General features: G+C 49.7%; 1 protein-coding gene across 4 annotated transcripts in view; it reads left to right on the top strand.

Moving 5' to 3' along the window:
* The first annotated feature begins 875 nt into the window (after window positions 1–875).
* Window positions 876–19,211, top strand: part of CNNM4 (cyclin and CBS domain divalent metal cation transport mediator 4) — a 37,367-nt gene continuing 19,031 nt past the window's right edge. For all 4 annotated transcript variants that reach the window (XR_004475672.2, XR_004475671.2, XR_004475670.2 and 1 more), the window contains exon 1: window positions 876–2,583. Coding sequence is in view for 1 of the 4 variants with exons in the window: in XM_004277778.4 (XP_004277826.1) it covers window positions 1,182–2,583 (1,402 nt within the window). In the remaining 3 variants the exon portion in view is untranslated. The remainder of the gene's footprint in view (window positions 2,584–19,211) is intronic.

Genomic DNA, 19,211 nt, shown 5'->3' with positions numbered 1-19,211 from the left:
TAACAGCAACGACAATAACAACAACAGCTGCATAGTCAAAGAACATTCACAGAGTTGTTCTGTCCTGTTCAGTGCCTAAGCCAGCTGTTCCCACAAGCTTAGTGGGATGCTGCTGTGTTACCATTCTTATCCCCATTTTACAGATGAAGAAAATGGGGCTGAGAGACATTCTAACTTGCCTTACCCAAAGTCACCCAGGCCTGCTCTGAAGATAACAGTCTGGGTGGACGCTGATTTGTGCCTAGACTCAATTTCTTCATCTGTAATATGGAAATAATAACACTACCTCTTAGGGTTGTTGGGAAGATTAAAAAAATATTACGTACGTGTTTGTTTATTGCCGGTTTCCTATCCTAGACTGCAAACTCCAGGGGGCAGGAACTTCGGCTCATTCACTGCTGTACTGTTTGAGTCTGGAACAAATGGCCGTAGTAGGTGCTCAATATTTGTGTCCTAAATGGAAACGACAGACCCTGGCCCTTCTATCTGCGGGTACATCCTACAGCTTCAGTTCCCCAGATTTTCCCTCCACTGGCCCCCGAAAGGAGACCTGGGGCCTGGGCCTGGGGAACCCACTTCTGGTCTTGGGACAAGGTGGGTAAAACCCCCGGGAGTTCCAGAACAATGCCGGTGGACTTGAAGACCTCCCTCAGGCCTATGCCCTCAGGTTCTCCTTTTCTTTTTTCATAGCAGAAAATCAATTTTCTCACAACGCGGTGCTGCTTCCGAGAGGTTCTTGCAGAGAAGGGCCACCGCCCCGAGCTGCAGATTTCTGGGGAAGGGAAAAGAGCCCAGCAACCAAGCCCAGTCTGGGCTGCGGAAGAGGAACTACGTGGTCGAGAGAGCAAGTCGGGGAGGAGGAGAGAGGGACCCGCCGAGAGAGCGGAAAGGCGTGCGAGGAGAAGGCGGGGCGTGCGCTCGCCCGCGGCTCCCGCGCTCCCACACCGCCCCACCTTAAATGCCGGACCTCCTTAAGGGAGGGCGCTGGAGCCGCGCGCCAGGAGGCGGGGGCCTCCCATGCAAATGAGGGGCGTGGCGTGGCGTGGCGGGCGTGGCGCTGACCTGACGTCAGGCAGGCGGCCCGGGCAGTTGGCTCGGCGGCGGCGGAGCGGCAGGATCGGCGGCGTGAGAGGGGCTGCGCGGAGGGGCGCGGGGAGCGGCGGCGGCCGAGCCGGAGCAACATGGCGCCGGTGGGCGGGGGCGGGCGCCCGGGCGGCGGGCCGGCCCGAGGGCGCCTCCTCCTGGTGGCGCCGGTGCTGCTGGTGCTGCTGTGGGCGCGGGGGGCCCGCGGCCAGGGCGACCCCCAGCGGAGCGCGATCCTGGGCATGAGGCTGGCGAGCTGCAACAAATCGTGCGGGATGAACTCGGATGGCATCATCTTCGTGTCCGAGGGCAGCACGGTGAACCTGAGGCTGTACGGCCAGAGGCTGGGCTCCCTCTCCAGCAACCTGATCTCCTTCACCGAGGTGGACAACGCCGAGACCATCCACAACTCCACCAGCTGCCCCGAGCTCACCAAGGACCTGGTCGTCCAGAAGCTGGTCAACGTGAGCCGCGGGGACACGTCCGGGATGCTGGTGGTGCTCACTAAGTTCCTCCGGAGGAGCGAGAACATGAAGCTGTATGCGCTGTGCACCCGCGCCGGCGTGGACGGACCCTGGCAGAAGTGGACGGACAAGGACTCGCTGCTCTTCATGGTGGAGGAGGCTGGGAGGTTCCTGCCCCTCTGGCTGCACATCCTCCTCATTTTGGTGCTGCTAGTGCTGTCGGGCATATTTTCTGGCCTCAATCTGGGGCTTATGGCCCTGGACCCCATGGAGCTGAGCATCGTGCAGAACTGTGGCACTCAGAAGGAGAGGCGCTATGCCCGCAAGATCGAGCCCATCCGACGCAAGGGCAACTACTTGCTCTGCTCCCTGCTCCTGGGAAACGTGCTGGTCAACACCTCCCTCACCATCCTTGTAGATAACCTCATCGGGTCTGGGCTGGTGGCCGTGGCCTTCTCCACCATAGGCATTGTCATCTTCGGGGAGATTGTGCCTCAGGCCCTGTGCTCCCGACATGGGCTGGCTGTGGGCGCGAACACTATCATTCTCACCAAATTCTTTATGCTACTCACCTTCCCCCTCAGTTTCCCCATCAGCAAGCTCCTGGACTTTTTCCTGGGTCAGGAGATCCGCACCGTTTACAATCGGGAGAAGCTGATGGAGATGTTGAAGGTGACGGAACCCTATAATGACCTCGTGAAAGAGGAGCTGAACATGATCCAGGGCGCCCTGGAACTCCGGACCAAAACCGTGGAGGATATCATGACCCAGCTCCAGGACTGCTTCATGATCCGGAACGATGCCATCCTGGACTTCAACACCATGTCGGAGATTATGGAAAGCGGCTACACGCGCATCCCCGTGTATGAGGACGAGCAATCCAACATCGTAGATATTCTCTACGTCAAAGACTTGGCCTTCGTGGACCCCGATGACTGCACCCCCCTCAAGACCATCACCCGCTTCTACAACCACCCCGTGCACTTCGTCTTCCATGATACCAAGCTGGATGCCATGCTGGAGGAGTTCAAGAAGGGTAAGGCCTGATGCAGCTCCCGCTTCACTCTTTGTGGTGTCGCGCGTATCCTTGCCTGGTTTGTGTCTGCTGATCTTAGCGTTCCATTTGCGTGACTCTGTGTCCCTTTGCTCAGCACCTCCCGTGCCTCTGAGGTGAACGGTACTCAGGGCCGCAGAAACAGTTCTTAAGCATCTGCTGTCTGCCAGGAACCGTGCTTTGCGCTTCAGGTGAATCAAAGCAGAGCAAGACACACTCACCCACCTGGGAGCCAGACAGAGGGAAGCTAATGCCTCAGAAGAGGCCAACACCAGGGCATGGAGATTAGGACAAGCACGTCTCACTGGGGTCAGGTGGGGAAGGGGTCGGGTGGGGAAGGGGCCGGTGAACTGGGAAAGCCTTCACAGGGGAGAGAACATTTGAGGAGAGCCTTGAAAGGTGGGGACACTTGGTACTTGAGGCAGAGGGAACCCCTCGAGCAGAGAAGCTGAGTTGGGGAGCAAAGGATGTGCTTGTGGCCCAGCAGGTGGTCCTGTTCCTGTGGGTACAGGCTCTGCTGATCACTGGTCAGTGGGGGAGAGACTGAGTCATCTGGGGCCTCAGGAAGAGCCTGAAAGTCAGGGCAGTCAGACTGCTGGAAGCTTGGAGCTCTGGAAGGTTTTGGAGCAGGGGAACAGTGTCCCTGGAGCTCCTGGCCCACAGAAGCTGAATTGGGAGGGCTCTAGTTGGCTCCTCGCCCAGAGCAATGCCAAGTAACGCTTTGGACTATGCAGCAGAAGCAAGCCGATTAAGTTTTGGTTATTGTTCTGTCTTTCCCAGGCGCCAAACAGAAGCTTCCCTCCTGTGGTCTGCTGGGAATCTTCAGCGGGCCTTGCATTGCCTTGTGTTTTTTTCTCACATGGGTTCTTGGCCGATTTTCAGGTAGTTAGAGAGACACTCGGAGGGTTTACTCACCAGCCTCAGAGCTCAGGGCACACACCCCTTTCCTTACTTGCAACAAAACTTTTCTCCTACCTCTGCCACCCCAAAGCCTTCAGAGTGACAGTAAACAAACCAATTATGGAGTAAAACCCTCCTAGGCCAAAGGGAGAGAGGAGACAGAAAGGGAAGGTCTTTATAAAGGAATGGAGGAAGAGGGGGAGGGACCTTATCCTAAACCTGGGGACTTGGCTGTGTTTCCCATTGGTGGAACTCCCTCTGGCTGAGGGCTTCTAGCTTCTAGCTGGGAGCCAGCGCCCAGACCCTTTTCAGTCATTTCTGGAACCGAGAGTGGAGGAGAGCTTGAACTGGCTTGAATCAGTGGGTGATGGAGTGGGTTTGGGAGGAGCTGGCCTGGCAAGGATGCTGGGGTCAGGGTCAGGGCCAGGTACCTTCCCTTTTTCAGTTTGAAAGACAATCTCAGCGTCAGAGCTGAGGAGGACTTGAGTGGGAGACAGCCCAGTAAGGTCGTCTCACTGCAGAGGGACCCGTGGTGACGGCACAGCCTGGGGGGAGCTTCGGAGTCTGAACAGAAGAGCACTGAGGATTTGTGCCCCACCCCACCCTGCAGCCTCGAGGCCCAGAGGACCTCTCCCGTGTTGCTTGGTCGGGAACCGGGTTAGGACTCACCAGGGCAGCTTCCTCCTTACCACCTCGATGGTCTTTGGGACTGTTGCTGGTGACACACCCGACAAGCATCGTTCAGCCCACATCTGGATCCAACCTGTATGGACTGGCTTGGTCAGGCTTCTCAGCCCCTGATCAGCAGGGTGGGAGCTTCCTGGGTCTCGGCAGGGCCACCTTTGGACTCAAAAAAAATTAAAAAAATAAAGTACCGCTTCCTGAAGCTGAGGAAGCAGAGCTAGCATCTCTCAGGCCAGAGCACTGCTGAGTGGGGCTCTGCAGATGCACATTTTAGTCCTCTGGACTCTCCTCCGTAACAGGCTTGCAGCCTGAGACTGAGGCCTGGAGGGGGTGCTGGTAATTCCATGGAAACACAGGCACAGTCTGCCCTGTGCAGTGTGAGGCCCTGGAGATGCAAGTGTGAGGGATGGTCACACCGAGTGAACGTACCTGGGGTGTTAACACCATCACTTCCTTGTTCGTTGCCATGCTGGGCTCCCCGCAGTGTGACCTCTGGCAGATCTTTCCATCTGGCATCTACCTTTTCAGTCTGAGGCCCTCCAGGACGCGGCAAACGCATAGTGTACACCTGCAACGTAAAGGATTTTCTTTACAAATCTGGTGTTTGGAAGGCTCCTTTCTTAGCTAAGAAAACCCACCAAGCCAGGTTAACACAGCCAGCAGCATCATCAGCACCAAAATCGGGGCCAGGGTGCCTGCTAGTCTAGCCGAGGGTCTTTTCTGCGCCTCAGGGGACTCTTTGGCACCTCCTTCACCTCACCTTCAGGTGAGGGTCCTGAATTCTGCCAGAGTCTTTCCGCTGCTGGTGTAAAATCCTCTTTTCAGGTCATTTTATCTCCACCTTACCCACCAGCATTATAAGCTCCCTGAGGGTTGGGATCATGCCTTATTAGTGTTTTCTCCACTCAGTTGCTAGCAAAGAAATTAACAGTAAATGTTTCTTTCTTTTTTTTTTTTTTAATTTATTTATTTATTTATTTTTGGCTGTGTTGGGTCTTCGTTTCTGTGCGAGGGCTTTCTCTAGTTGTGGCAAGCGGGGGACACTCTTCATCGCGGTGCGCGGGCCTCTCACTATCGTGGCCTCTCTTGTTGTGGAGCACAGGCTCCAGACGCGCAGGCTCAGTAGTTGTGGCTCACGGGCCTAGTTGCTCCACGGCATGTGGGATCTTCCCGGACCAGGGCTCGAACCCGTGTCCCCTGCATTGGCAGGCAGATTCTCAACCACTGCGCCACCAGGGAAGCCCGTAAATGTTTCTTAGACGATGAATGAGCAACGAGCGAATGGCTGTCTCTGGCAAGCCCTGCTAGCCTTGCTGGCCTTGAGGACACTCCCACCCTAGAGCCTTTGCCCTGGCTGTTCCCTCAGGCAGGAATGTTCTTCCTAGACTTTGCATGGCTTACTCTCCCCTCCCTCGGGTCTGCTTCAACTTCACCTTCTCAGTGAGGCCTTCCTGTCACCCTAGTTAAAACTGTAACCCCCTTCCCACCCTGACCTTCCTGATCTACCCAGACCTACCCTGTGCTCATTTTTCTTTTTCTCATACTACTTTCTAACAACTGTACAATTTACCAGTTTACTTTGTTTTTTATTGTCTGTCTCTTCCCACTAGAATGTCAGTTCCAAAGGGCAGGGCTCTAAGTTCTGTTCACCAATATATCTCTGGCACGTAACATGGTTCTTGGCACATAGTAAGACCTCAATAAAAAGTCACTGAATGAAAGAATGACCTGTCAGCTTTGAGAGAGAATTATCCGCATTCCAGAAGTGTTAGAATTTTGACGAGCTGATAAGGGCTAAAGAAAAATGGGTGTGTTGTGCTGTTATCCAGGGACTTGACATTTCCAGCTGCCCCAAGAAAGCCAGGAGGTGCTCCTGCAGTGACACGTGTATCAGAGGTTCAGGTCAGGGACTGAGAAGCAGAGTGTGGAGTCTTGGTTCTCCTTCCCTGTGCCTCAGGTTCTCAGTGAATAAGCGGTCTTTGACCATCAAGAGCTGACGTGGCTTCACTCATTAGTGGGAGTCATGAATATGCTCCTACACACTTAGAGACAGGCTCAGAGAGTCACTGCAGGCCTGGGGGCGCTGAGCTTCGCCTAGGGACCAAAGCAACGAGGTGACAGCTTCCCAGCCGCTTCTGCCTTCCAACTCAAGGCAGCTGTCACTGTTTACTGAACCCCGTGCTATGTGCAAGACACGATGCCTCGTGCTGCAGGCTCTCAGGAGTAAGACCCACTAATTGGTGAGAGCTGTGAGGCCACTGAGAGGCTCCTGCAATTTGAACCTTGGTCCTTCCACTTAAACCTCGTCTAGAATGTTCGCAGTACTGGGAGTTTTGGCTGAGTTTGGCTACAGCTCGAAATCTTAAAATGAAGCTTCGCTGGGCTGCTCCTGGCCCTGCTGTGTTTTTCCTTCACCACAGATGCTCCCCCAGACTCTGGAAGCACAGTAATGAAAGAACTCTCCACTTGAGAGTTTGGAAGCTCCGCCCCTCATTGAAACCCACCCTCCAGCTTCCGCTGTGCCCCTCCCTCCCCCTCCCTCCGGGGCATTCCTGCCTGTCCCAGGCATTCAGCTCTTCTTTAGTCTTTGGTCACTGACCCCTGGGGTAACCTTGCACCTATTACTGCTCCTCATAAACAGTTAGTGAGTTATATGTTGGAGGGAAGAAGCTAGAAATAATTTCTCGAAAACTCCTCCCATATTTCCAGCTATGTCACATCACATTTTCCCCACCTGCTTAATATTATTCCTGAAACAACTTTATACAGGCTGGACAGAACACTGCATAATTTTTGCATTTGCTTTGGGTTCCTCCCGTCTGGCGCACCTTAAGTATCTTATTTCCCTCCACCTGCTTGTTCTTTTCATTTGTTCAACAAACATCTAACTTTTGGAAGCCTGTGTGTCAGACGGTGTGCTAGCTTTTGGGAGTCAGAGGACTAACACAGCCCTGTTCACAGCAGCCGCTGTCTACCAGGGAGACAGGTAGGCACGGTGGGACCCGGGAAGACCTAGGCCTCCAGACGCTTCTGCAGTCAGAATGACAGAGCCCAGTGATTATTAGTCGGGGTGGGAAGTAGTTGTGAACATCTGAGGGTTTTGCCTGGGATTCAAGTTGATGATGTTGTCATTTGACGGGAGTGGGCAGAGGAGGGAAGCAGAGCCAGTTTGGTGAGGGCGGAGGGAGGGGTGGTGCTAAATAATAACGGTGTCACCCTTTATCAGACTTCTGTGCCCAGCATTGTGTGCACCGGAGCACCTGTCGCTTCAATGAATGTCCGACTGCCTAGATATTCTGTTCAAACGCAGATGAGAACTCAGTGGGTTTGGGGTGCGGCCCAAGGGTCTGCCTTTCTGACAAGCTCTCCGATGATGCCCGTTCTGCTGGCCCTGGACCACCCCAAGCAGCACGAGGGTGCAGTCCATCCAGGCAGGTATGCGGGGGAAGTGGCACGTGGGGCTCGGGAGTGAGGCGGGGACCCGGCTGAAAGGTTTGGGAGCCAACTGAGAGCAGGCAGAGCGTGTGAGGCATGGAGAAGCCTGGCCCAAGCGGCTCTCTGGCGAGATGAGAAAGAGCCATGCAGGCCTGGTTTGGGGAGCCTCCTGGGGAGGTCGCATAGGGCGAGCGCTGAGCCCAGCTGTGGGATGGGACAGTGGTCACGAGGTTCTGGGAGAGGGCGGCCTCCAGAGTGGAGAGCGAAGGCAGCTCTACACCTGATCTCGGACAGCTCCACCTGGAAACACTCTTGAACTGAGCTGGTGATCTGATCTCAAGAAGATTCCCCCGGGGCAAGTATATCTGAGCGAGTGACAGGAGCTGCCTGTTGGGGCAGAGATGCCAGCGGAGCAACTGACAAAACACTGGCCAGGCTGCTGCTCACTTTCTCTTCAGTGTGGTGCGTGTGCAGCCCGTGCGCCAGCTTCCATAGAGGAGCCAGAGCTAAGAGCACCTCACCCATCTTCTATTTACAGATCTCTTCCTAAAGCTATTATTTGTGTACTGGAAGGCTCTGCCTTACGGCCAGGCCCTAATAAGAGCTTCTTAGATCTTACTTGTCAAAAGTCTTGTATTTCTAATTCAAAAGACCAGCTCTAGAGTTTTCCTGGACTTCTCTGGTCAGGACAGGTGGTACTGGACAGATGTTTAATATGGAAAACAGTGCACAGAAACACAAAACCACACTTCTCCTGTGTCCTGCAGGAGAAATGGATAGGGGCAGGGGACCCTCCGGAAGCCGGAGCCTTGCTTGTCTTGTCAGTAGAAATCTGACATTTCAGCTGGATCTTCGAGGGGGAATAGACACAGTACTTTTCCTGTCTGTGCCTCTTGTTCTGGGAGCACTTGGACGAGACCACAGGGTGAGAAATGAGCTTCTCAGTCCTTGGTGCCCCAACTTTGGGGGAAACTGCTTCTGCATATATGACCGCCTCTCAGTCCTTTCCAGAGGGGCTGGGAGGGGCCACCACTGTGTGCCCGTCTCCCGAGGTAGTGCTGTCCTGCTGATGAACCAGGTAACTGAACAGCTAGGATATCCTTGAGAGAAAGGAATGGTGCCTCGCATGACGTTTTCCTGCCAGTCTGTCTCCTCGAAGGCAGGGGCCGCAAGCCTGTTTATCAGACACTCTCTAAGAGGGGAGTGTGCCTAGAGGGGGAGGGCGGACCGGACCCTTCTGTCGCTGACTTGGTGATTGATTTTAGGGGAGCCCGCTGGTTCCTTCAGCCCAGCCTGCGGGGAGGGACAGCTTGCCTTGCCTGTCCTAGGGCTGGCTCTCTCTTTCTGCCTTCCTTTGGCCTTAGGGAGTTTTGAGTTCTGCAGAACTTCTCAGCAGAACTTGCCAGGAGGATGTGAGGGTTATGGAATTTCCTAGAGGTGCCCAAGGTGGCCCTCAGTTAAGAGGACGGGGAGCAGCTTCCTGGTGCTGTTGCTGCCATTTGATCCCATCCTCTCCCCTTGTTCTCCGAGCCCCTCCATCTGCCATTGGGCACAGCTGCCCTATGACAGGGTGCTCTCCTGTCCTGAACCTCGGGTTACCCCTCTCATCACACCCGAGCGTCCCAGGACATCCATCTGTAAAAGGCTTTGTGGCTACAGAAAGGACTCCTGGCTCATTTCATAGACTGGATTCTGGACTACTTACTGTATTCCTGTTCCATTTATTAGGGAATTTCTTTTCCTTAATGTTAATTAAAAAGACCTACATATCATTATCAGAACCTTTGAAAACAGGCAGAAATCAAAACCAAACAATCCAGAAGCCTGTGACTTAGAAGCACTTTTTTTTTTTTTTTTTTTGCGGTACGCGGGCCTCTCACTGCTGTGGCCTCTCCCGTTGCGGAGCACAGGCTCCGGATGCGCAGGCTCAGCGGCCATGGCTCACGGGCCCAGCCGCTCCGTGGCATGTGGGATCCTCCCGGACCGGGGCACGAACCCGTGTCCCCTGCGTCGGCAGGCGGACTCTCAACCACTGCGCCACCAGGGAAGCCCCAAGAAGCACTTTTAATATTTTAATTTACTTTGATAACTTTTTAGAAATTTAATCTTTTTTTTTTAAAGTTTAAAAAATCTTGTAACAAGACAACAGGCTCAAAATCATTTTCATTTTTACAGCCATGCTCTCTCTCATTAGCTGCCCTTACGTGTTTTCACTTTGAAATCACTGTCTACGTACAATTTTGTGCTCTGCTTTTTGGAACACAGTTTAGATTGGTTCTTCAGATTTCTCCTCTGATAAGAAGTGAAATCCCTTTTTATCCCTGGGATTCTTAGGGGGAGTGTCTAGGAGGATTTCCACAGACTGAGGGCTGGGCTGCGTTCTGTGGCTGACAAGGTGAGCCCAGAGGGCTGGGGTGTGCAGCCGCCAGCCTGTTTCGTTGGGGGTTAAACCTAGGGTTGCTGGAACATTCCCCAGACGTTATAGCCAGAGTCTCTTCCCTGCTGCAGGGCCTATTTACCGTGACCTGGGCAGGGTTCTCGAAAGACTGGTTTCACCGGGCTCTCTGGAACGCCTGGTCTCTGGCCAGCTGGCAGCCAGGAGCCTTGGTTGGAAGGAAGCCTCCCTCCCGCAACCCCTTGCCCCGCCCCAGGCAGGCTCATTCCCACACCTACATCCACACCAACAAACACCCACATCCACACACGCGCACACACACGACTCCACACCTACATCCACACCCACACACATCCACACGCGCGCACACACACACACGACCCCACACCTACATCCACACCCACAAACACCCACGTCCACACACTCACACACATGACCCCACACCTACATCCACACCCACACACACCCACGTCCACACACGTCCACACACGACCCCACACCTATATCCACACCCACAAACACCCACGTCCACACACTCACACACACAATCCCACACCTATATCGACACCCACAAACACCCACATCCACACACACACATGACCCCACACCTACATCCACACCCACACACCTCCACGTCCACACACGCACACACATACATGCACACATACGCACCCACCTACCCACTCACACACAGGCAGGCTCAATCCCACACACACTCAGGCATCCTTTTACACACTGTTACCCACACCCACCGGCAGACAGACACACAGATTTATCCATTCCAGGCAGGCGCTCCCTCTCCTCTCTCTCTCTCTCTCTCTCTCTCTCTCTCTCACACACACACACACACACACACGCGCTCACATATGCACAGTCACCTAGAGTCCTGCTTTAAATGTACGTCCGTCTCTCATCAAACTTTCTCGAGAGTAAGTTTAAAAAGGGAGCAAACGCTTGTGCAGTGGAGTTCATTTTGTAAAAGGCTCAAAATAGTGACTGACTTTTGGGCTCAGAGAAATTTCTCTTTGGTGGCTGGTGATTTGGTCATCCACATGAATGACAGCACGCAACCCGGAGGTTGTGGGGAGGACAGAATGAGGTAGGGCACGTACGGGGCTCAGCTCAGCGCCTGGCACCATGTTGTCGTGCAATAAATGTCAGCTGTTTTAAAAATTATTGTTATTACGATCCAAAAGCTACCCCCATTGGTGTTGACACCCGCTTGGGCCACGGTGGTTCTCACATACTGACTTGGGTGGCAGCTGCCCCACTGTCTGGGCGTGGTGTCTTTCTTGGAATTATGAATACATTGAGGTCAAAAGAGCCTGCTATATAATCGCATGTTAATTCAGATGGCATCTTATCTGGACCCTAGCATGTATGTTAAGGGTAAAAGAAGCCAGAGCTTAAGAAAAAAAATGTCCGGAAAAGTAACTTAAAACTGAGGAGATGCTCCTCATTCAAGTTATTTGTTTCCCACACGTTGGGAAAAGTTCAGGCAGCCGTCCTGATGGCCAGCGCCTTTGTGGTCTCACTGCAGAAGCACAGCCTGGGGGTCGCTGCTCTGGGGAGATGTCTGGGAAAGGAGCGTGGCCACATTTACCAGCTGCGCCTCTATGTGGGTTCTTTCATCTCAGGATCCACCAGTCACCTGTCCTCCCTGGTGCCCCAGTTAGGGAGGCAAGAGGCTGTGATAGAAAAGCAACAGGAACAAGAGGGGGATCCAAGGGACTGAGGCTCCCCAAGAGGCCCAGTCTCCCCAGAAATGCCCCAGACCCAAGCTGTGGAAGAGGGTAGAGCAGGGATCGTTAAAGAAGGAAGAAATGCCTTCATGACTGGTTAGCCTTTGTTGAATACTGAATTCAAGCACTGTAGACAGGGAACCGAGGCTCAGAGAGGCTGAGAATCTTTCATTCTCAGCCACATGACAGCTAAGTGGCCACCCCAGACTGCTCCCCTCCACGGGCCAAGCCCTTGACTGCTGTTCTGTGTCACTTCTCAGGGGGGTTGTAGGTATTGAGAAAGAGGCCAGAAGATTGGGATATTCCAGTAACCCCAGGCTAGAAAATTTACTGTCAGTTCTACATTTAAAAAAATTGAGATATAATTGACATTACATTATATCAGTTTCAGATATAAAACAAAATGATTTGCTGTATGTGCATGTTGTGAGGCGGTCATTGCGATAAGTCTAGTTAACATCCATCACCACACAGTTACAAAAATTTTTTTCTTGTGATGAGAACTTTTAAGGTCTACTCTCTTAGCAACTTTCAAATAGACAATACATATTATTTATTAACTATTTACTATAGTGCTCATGCTATACATTACACCCCCAGGACTTATTTAAAACCCCGCCCCTCCCCTCCCCCTCCCCTCCCCCTCCCCCCCCAATTTTAAGGACTTATAACTGGAAATTTATACCTTTTGACCACCTTCACCTGTTTTGCTCAACCTCTCACTTTCGGCAACCACCTAGATTTGTTCTATTTTTTATTTTTTTAAATTTGTTTATTTTTGGCTGCATTGGGTCTTCATTGCTGCGTGTGGGCTTTCTCTAGTTGCGGCGAGCGGGGACTACTCTTCGTTGCGGTGCGCGTGCTTCTCATTGTGGTGGCTTCTCGTGTTGTAGAGCACGGGCTCTAGGTGCACGGATTTCAGTAGTTGTGGCATGCGGGCTCAGTAGTTGTGGCTCGCGGGCTCTAGAGCGCAGGCTCAGTAGTTGTGGCACATGAGCTTAGTTGCTCCGCGGCATGTGGGACCTTCCTGGACCAGGGCTCGAACCTGTGTCCACTGCATTGACAGGCGGATTCTTAACCACTGTGCCAGCAGGGAAGCTCCTAGATTTGTTTTAAAGTAAAGTTTCTGTTGAAGCAAAGTGCTTAAATCATAAGTATTCAGCTTGCTAGTTTTCACAAAGGAGCACCCTTGTGTAAATACATCTTAGCTCAAGAAATAGAACATTATCAATATCCTAGAAGCCCCCTGCACACCCTCCCAGTTACTGCCCCTGCCCCCCAAATCATCGTGGGTCAATTTTTTCTGTTTCTGAACTTTTATAAGTGAATCGTATAGTATATACTCTTATGTCCGGGTCCTTCTGCTCAACATTAAGGTTATGAACTTCATGCATGTTGCTTGTAGCTGTAGTTCATTCTCTTTTCATTGCTGTATAGTATTCCATGATAAAAACACACCACCATGGTACTGTTGGTGGACATTTGGATTGTTTCCACTTTGAGAGTCTTACAAATAATGCCACTAAGAACACTCTTGGCATGTCTTCTGGTGACTATATGTAGCCAGTTCTGCTGGGAATATGTCTGGGAGTAGAAATGCTAGGGCATCGTATAGGCATAGAGGAGACAGTTTTCCAAAGTGCTTGTATCTGTTTCCACTCCTATGCTCACAACTCTGGTATTGTTGGCTCTTTATTTATTTTATTTTAGTTAACCCATCAGGTAGGTGTGTGGTAGTATCTCATTGTGATTTTAATATAGATTTCCCTAGTGACTAATGATGCTGAGCACATTCTCATCTGCTTCTCATCCATTGTGGTGGTTAGTGCTTTTGATTCCCGGTTGAAGATTCTTTGCCTATATGAAAGTCAGGAAGCTAGAATCCTGTGTTATCTTCTGGAAGCTGTATTGTTTACCTTAGCGATCTATAATCCTTCCGGAATTTATTTATTATTTATTATTTATTTATTTTTTTGCGGTACGCGGGCCTCTCACCGTTACGGCCCTTCCTGCCGCGGAGCACAGGCTCCGGACGCACAGGCCCGGCGGCCATGGCTCACGGGCCCAGCCGCTCGCGGCACGCGGGATCTTCCTGGACCGGGGCACGAACCCGTGTGCCCTGCATCAGCAGGCGGACCCTCAACCACTGCGCCACCAGGGAAGCCCTATTTTTGTTTTTGATGTGTTACAGGTCAAGATTCTTTTTTTAAAAAATCCATATGGATGTCCAACTACTTCAGTAGAACTCATTGAAAGGACTGTCCTTTCCTCACTGAACCATGGTATATCTGCAGGTCTGGACCCTCTTCCATTGGTCTCTTTATTTTTCCTTGTTCCAATACTCATTGACATAATTGCAGTACTTTTACAGTAAGCTTTGGTACCTGATAATGTTCAATACTTTGTTCTTTGTTCTTCAAGATTGTCTTGACTATTCTTAACCTTTTTTGCCTGGGAATTTTATGGAATTGCATTGACTCTATAGATAACTTGAAGACTTGACATCTTTATAGTAATGAATCTTCCAGTCTACAAACATGGTTACCCCTCCATTAGTTCATGCTCTCTTAATTTCTTTCAATAATATAGTCATTTTCTGTGTAGAAGTCTTACACTTCTTTTCTTGATTTATTGCTAGGTATTTGGTGATTTTAAGCAGTGTCTTTAAAGTTTTATTTTTCATTTGTTTGTTACAGATTGTTCCAACCAGGGTGTATTGCAGTTCAGTTCTGGTGCCAACCACCTGGCATTAGCATCAGTCCCCATGGGTGTAGGGGCTCAGTCCTCCAGAGACGGCTCTCACCTCAGATGCCAGCCTCAAGTGGGGTCCCCTCCACCTGTGTACATCTGACCAACTGGCTATACACTCAGGGGTTTTCATGACTCCCCCTTAGGTTTGATAATTCGCTAGAATGGCTCACAGAACTCAGGAAAGTGCTACACTGACGATTACAGTTTTATTTTAAAGAACGTACCTAGGATGGGGTCTGTCAGAGGGACAGGGAGCTTCCATGCCCTCTCCCTCTGGAGCCAGAGTGTGTCACCCTCCTGGTACATTGGTGTGTTCACCAACCTGGACGCTCCACTGAGCTCTGGGATCCAGAGTTTTTATCATCAGGACTTCCTTAGCATATGCTTGATTAAGCCATTGGCCTTCCCTGGAGGTATGGCCTTTTGTGCCCTCTTCAGTTTAACTGGTGACCATCTCCAGTCTCTCTAGGGTCCCACCTAGAGTCATCAACATTATTATTATTATTTTTGGCTCCTCCCCGAAACTTGTGGGATCTTAGTTCTCCGACCAGGGAGCGAATCCGGGCCCTCAGCAGTGAGGGCCCGGGGTCTTAACCACTGGACCGCCAGGGAATTCCCTAGAGTCGTCTTATTAACATCACAAAGACACTCCTGTCACTCAGGAAATCCAAGGGTTTTGGAAACTCTGTGACAGGAACTAGGGTCAGAGACCAGATATATTCACAAGGATAGAGAAATGTAGTTAATTTTTGTATAGTGACTCTGAATTCATTGACCTTGCCAAACTGACTATTTAATTCAAATAGTTTATTTTAGATTCTTTTGGCTTTTTTACACATATAATTATGTTGCCTATGAATAATGGCAATTTTATTTATTTACTGCTAAACTTTATACATTTTATATCTCGTTCTTGCCTTTTTCACTGCCTAGGACATATAGGATCACGTTGACCTGGTGACAGTGGGCATTCTTGTTTAAATATCTGCTGAGATGATTGAATGATTAATCTCCTTTTCTCCTCAATTATACTGATTGATTTTTGAACGCTAACCCTTAAATATTTGTTGTATAACTGGAATAAACCTGACTTAGCCGTGATGTATTCTTTTTACGCGTCATTGGATTTGACTTGCCAATATCTTTGTTTAGAATTTTGGCATCTACGTTCATGAGAGAGATAGGCCTATAAGTATTTCTTCTGCCATTAAAAAAAACATTGAGGAAGATATTATTACAAGGTATCCCCGTTAGGTTTTTGTTTGCTTGTTTGTTGTGGCAGGAAAAATAATTGCCTAATAATTGAGTCCTTTTCCCTCTTTTAACTAATATTTCAGTTTAGGTGAGCAAATTTGAACGTAGCAAATAATTATCTCACCCTCTCCCTCCCCGTTTCCTGCTTCTCCTTCAGACAACCAGTATAAGCGTCTTACATCACTGGCAATGTTGCTGCAGTTTTTCTCCTTCTTTAGGGTTTTTTTTTCTTTTCTCCTTCAGATTTTGATATCAAGGTCTAGAATGATTTTAATAGTTTACAAATTATTTGGAAACGTGTATGATTACCAGGAACCAACTGGGCTTCACCAATGGAAACAGAACAAAAACCCTTTTTTTTTTTGTGACGGGGGATAGGATTACTAGGTTAGTTCAGGAGAAAACTAGTCCCAGACTTAATGTTATCTTGAGGTTAACATTTAAGAGAATTTCCTATTATATCTTCATGAATAACATGCAACATGTGGGCTCATTAACAGTGGTCCAGTTTTTAGGTTGATTTGCCCGTAGATTATTAGCTGGTTGCACAAACAGATCCAAAAGAGCAGATGCCTCTGAAGGCAGTAAGTGTGCTGAGTCTGTGAGCGGTCCTGCGGGGAGTGGTGAGGAAGGGGCTTCTACTCAGGGGTGGGGGCTGGGGCGGGAGGCCAGATGGCCAGGAGCTGGGATTCCAGGGGGAAAGGCCAGGGGAGCTCCTGAGACCAGAGGACGGGTGGAAAGAGAGAGAAGCAGTTTGCTGGAAGGGTCCAAAGTCAAAAGGAGGCTGGTGGTGCCTTCCTCCGCTCACAGGCATGTCAGCCGGGCCAGCGTCTTCTCTGCACTTTATTTCTTTCCACTGTGTAATGTAGCTCTAGTTCTCTGTGTTCCTTTCCACCCTCCGCACCATCCCTGGCTGTGTCCTCCAGGAGAGGTTTCCACATCTCTGAGGACCAAGACACCAGCAGTTGGTCTGAGCTCACTCCTTAGATAACTTAAGAAACTTAAAAAAACCCCCAAAAAACCCTCTCCTTTGACCCAGGTATTCCCCTTCTAGAAATCTATCTTAAGGACATGGAGATAGATCCAAATATATTTATTACGAGGATTTTCATATTGGCAGAAAAAGGGGAAGGGCACAGTTTAAGAGCCCAATGGAGCTTGAGATTATGTACACATGTGTGCAATGAAATATTATCAGGCCATTCAATTTTTACAAATATTTCTATGACATGGGCAAATACAAAGAATGCAAAGTATTTAAAAAACGGAGTACAAGGGCTTCCCTGGTGGCACAGTGGTTGAGAATCTGCCTGCTAATGCAGGGGACACAGGTTCGAGCCCTGGTCTGGGAAGATCCCACATGCCGCGGAACAACTAGGTCCGTGAGCCACAACTACTGAGCCTGCGCGTCTGGAGCCTGTGCTCCGCAACAAGAGAGGCCACGACTGTGAGAGGCCCGCGCACCGTGATGAAGAGTGACCCCCGCTTGCCACAAGTAGAGAAAGCCCTCGCACAGAAACGAAGACCCAACACAGCCAAAAATAAAAATAAATAAATTAAAAGAAGGCTCAACATTAAAAAAAAACAAACAAAAAAAAAAACGGAGTACAAAACTATTTACATTATGATCCAATTTGTGGAGAAAATATATAATATTTTATCTATGTATGTTAATTTTAAAAGACCAAAGAAAACAAGCAGTTACCAGTACTTATCTTTCTTTGGAAGGTAGGATTAAAAGTGATCTTAATTTCCTTCTTTCTACTTTTGTTACCACAATCAGAAAAAAAAAACATGTAAAAAATTAGTTAGATGTAAAAAAAAAATTACAAGAAAATTGGGGAAGTTAGAGTGCTGACTGTTGATGGTCTTAAGGAATTATATGTTTGGGTGTGATGATACTGTTGTGGTTTTGTTTTTTTAAAGGGTCCTTAACTTTTAGAGATACTCACCAAAATGCTTGGGTAAAAGTTACAGATGTTTACAGATAAGATCTGGGATTTCCTTCATAATAAACCAGTGGAGCTGGTGGGGTGAAAGAGGAAACAGGATTGGCCAGAGGAGTTGTTAATTGTTTAAGGTAGGTGAAGGGTGTAATGATATTATTTCCTCTCCTTTTGTATAGGCTTTTATTTTCCATCATAAAAGGTTAAAAATTAGAGACTACTAGTTAACTGGAAAATCAAAGCCATGAAGACCTGTCCTGAGAATTAGAGAACAGTCTTAGGGTTCCCCCACATCCGTTTGTCAACAGCTTGACCCCTGGGGCGCTTGGGTTAAAAGAAGGCTATTTGGAGAAGTCCCATTTCTGAATCCCAGCTTGCTCACCTCCTCACAGTGCTATTCTGGGCAGGACCTCTCTGAGCTGGGGTTTCCTCCTGTGAAGAGTGGGGTTGGTCATAGGAGATGCTCTGATGGGGGGAGGGGAAGGGCGGGACAGCACCCTGCCCTCCTCCCCCAAAAGTGCTTGCCCTGACTGCTCAGTGCCTGGGGGGAAGTAGACCCTGAGGGGGGACACCCAAGCGTCTACGGTGCAAAGGGACAGCGAAGGTGTGGCCACCTTTTCAAGGCTGTTCTAAACAGAGCTCTTTAAACTTTTTTTTTTTTTTTTTTTTTGGGGGGGTTTTAAATTTTTATTTCAAAAGCTTGGATAGCTTCAATATCCAGGTCGTGGCAAAATCAGGACACGTCTTTAAACTTTTTTGATTGTGGACCCTATTAGGAAAAAAATTTTTTTTAATTTGTATCTCCATTCATTCAAAAATTATATACATGTACTGTTTTTCTAATACATATAAAACAAAGAAAAACAATTTTAAAGAAGTAAAAATGGAATAACCATTATTTTAAAATGTCTTACTAATAGTTATCACTTCCTATTATCTCTAGCACACACTTTATATACTTTCTCAAGGCACAAAATACCCTTTTGCTGGGATTCATCATTACTGACAGTGCCTGGACGTCTGTGTTTCACATAGTTTTCTTTGTTTTGAATCGTTTTGGCCAGTCACTCAGCCCTGACTCCATCCTTACTGATTTTCCCCCGATGCTGGTTGAGGCAGCAGGTGGTGAGAAGGGCAGCTTTGGCCTTTGTTGGCATCTGTGCTCTTCGTTCTGGGATTTCCTTGCCCAGACAGTTGTTAAGCAACTGTCCATTTTGCGAGCTTTGCTTTGGTCCCGCGTACTCCACGTCGTGTGTAAACCCCTGTCGGCACTGGCTCCCAGTCTGCTGGAGTATGAGTGAGTGTGTATGTGCAGGACATCCGGAGCCCCGTGGTCACCTGCGGTGACTGGTGACCAGCTGGCTTGCAGGCCCGGTCCAGGCCCACCCGTGGTCAGTCTGTGTAGAAACAAAAGCTAAAGTTGCTTATTTATCTTGGATTAAAAATAAACAGAAACCGTGTAAGGGATGAGTACCCCGTTGGGAGACCCTGTTCTGAAAGGTC

The sequence above is a fragment of the Orcinus orca genome, chromosome 13, assembly GCF_937001465.1.
Source record: "Orcinus orca chromosome 13, mOrcOrc1.1, whole genome shotgun sequence".
Classification (NCBI taxonomy): Eukaryota; Metazoa; Chordata; class Mammalia; order Artiodactyla; family Delphinidae; genus Orcinus; species Orcinus orca.
The sequence above is the reverse complement of the archived record's forward strand: the minus strand, read 5'-3'. Positions and strand labels throughout refer to the sequence as shown.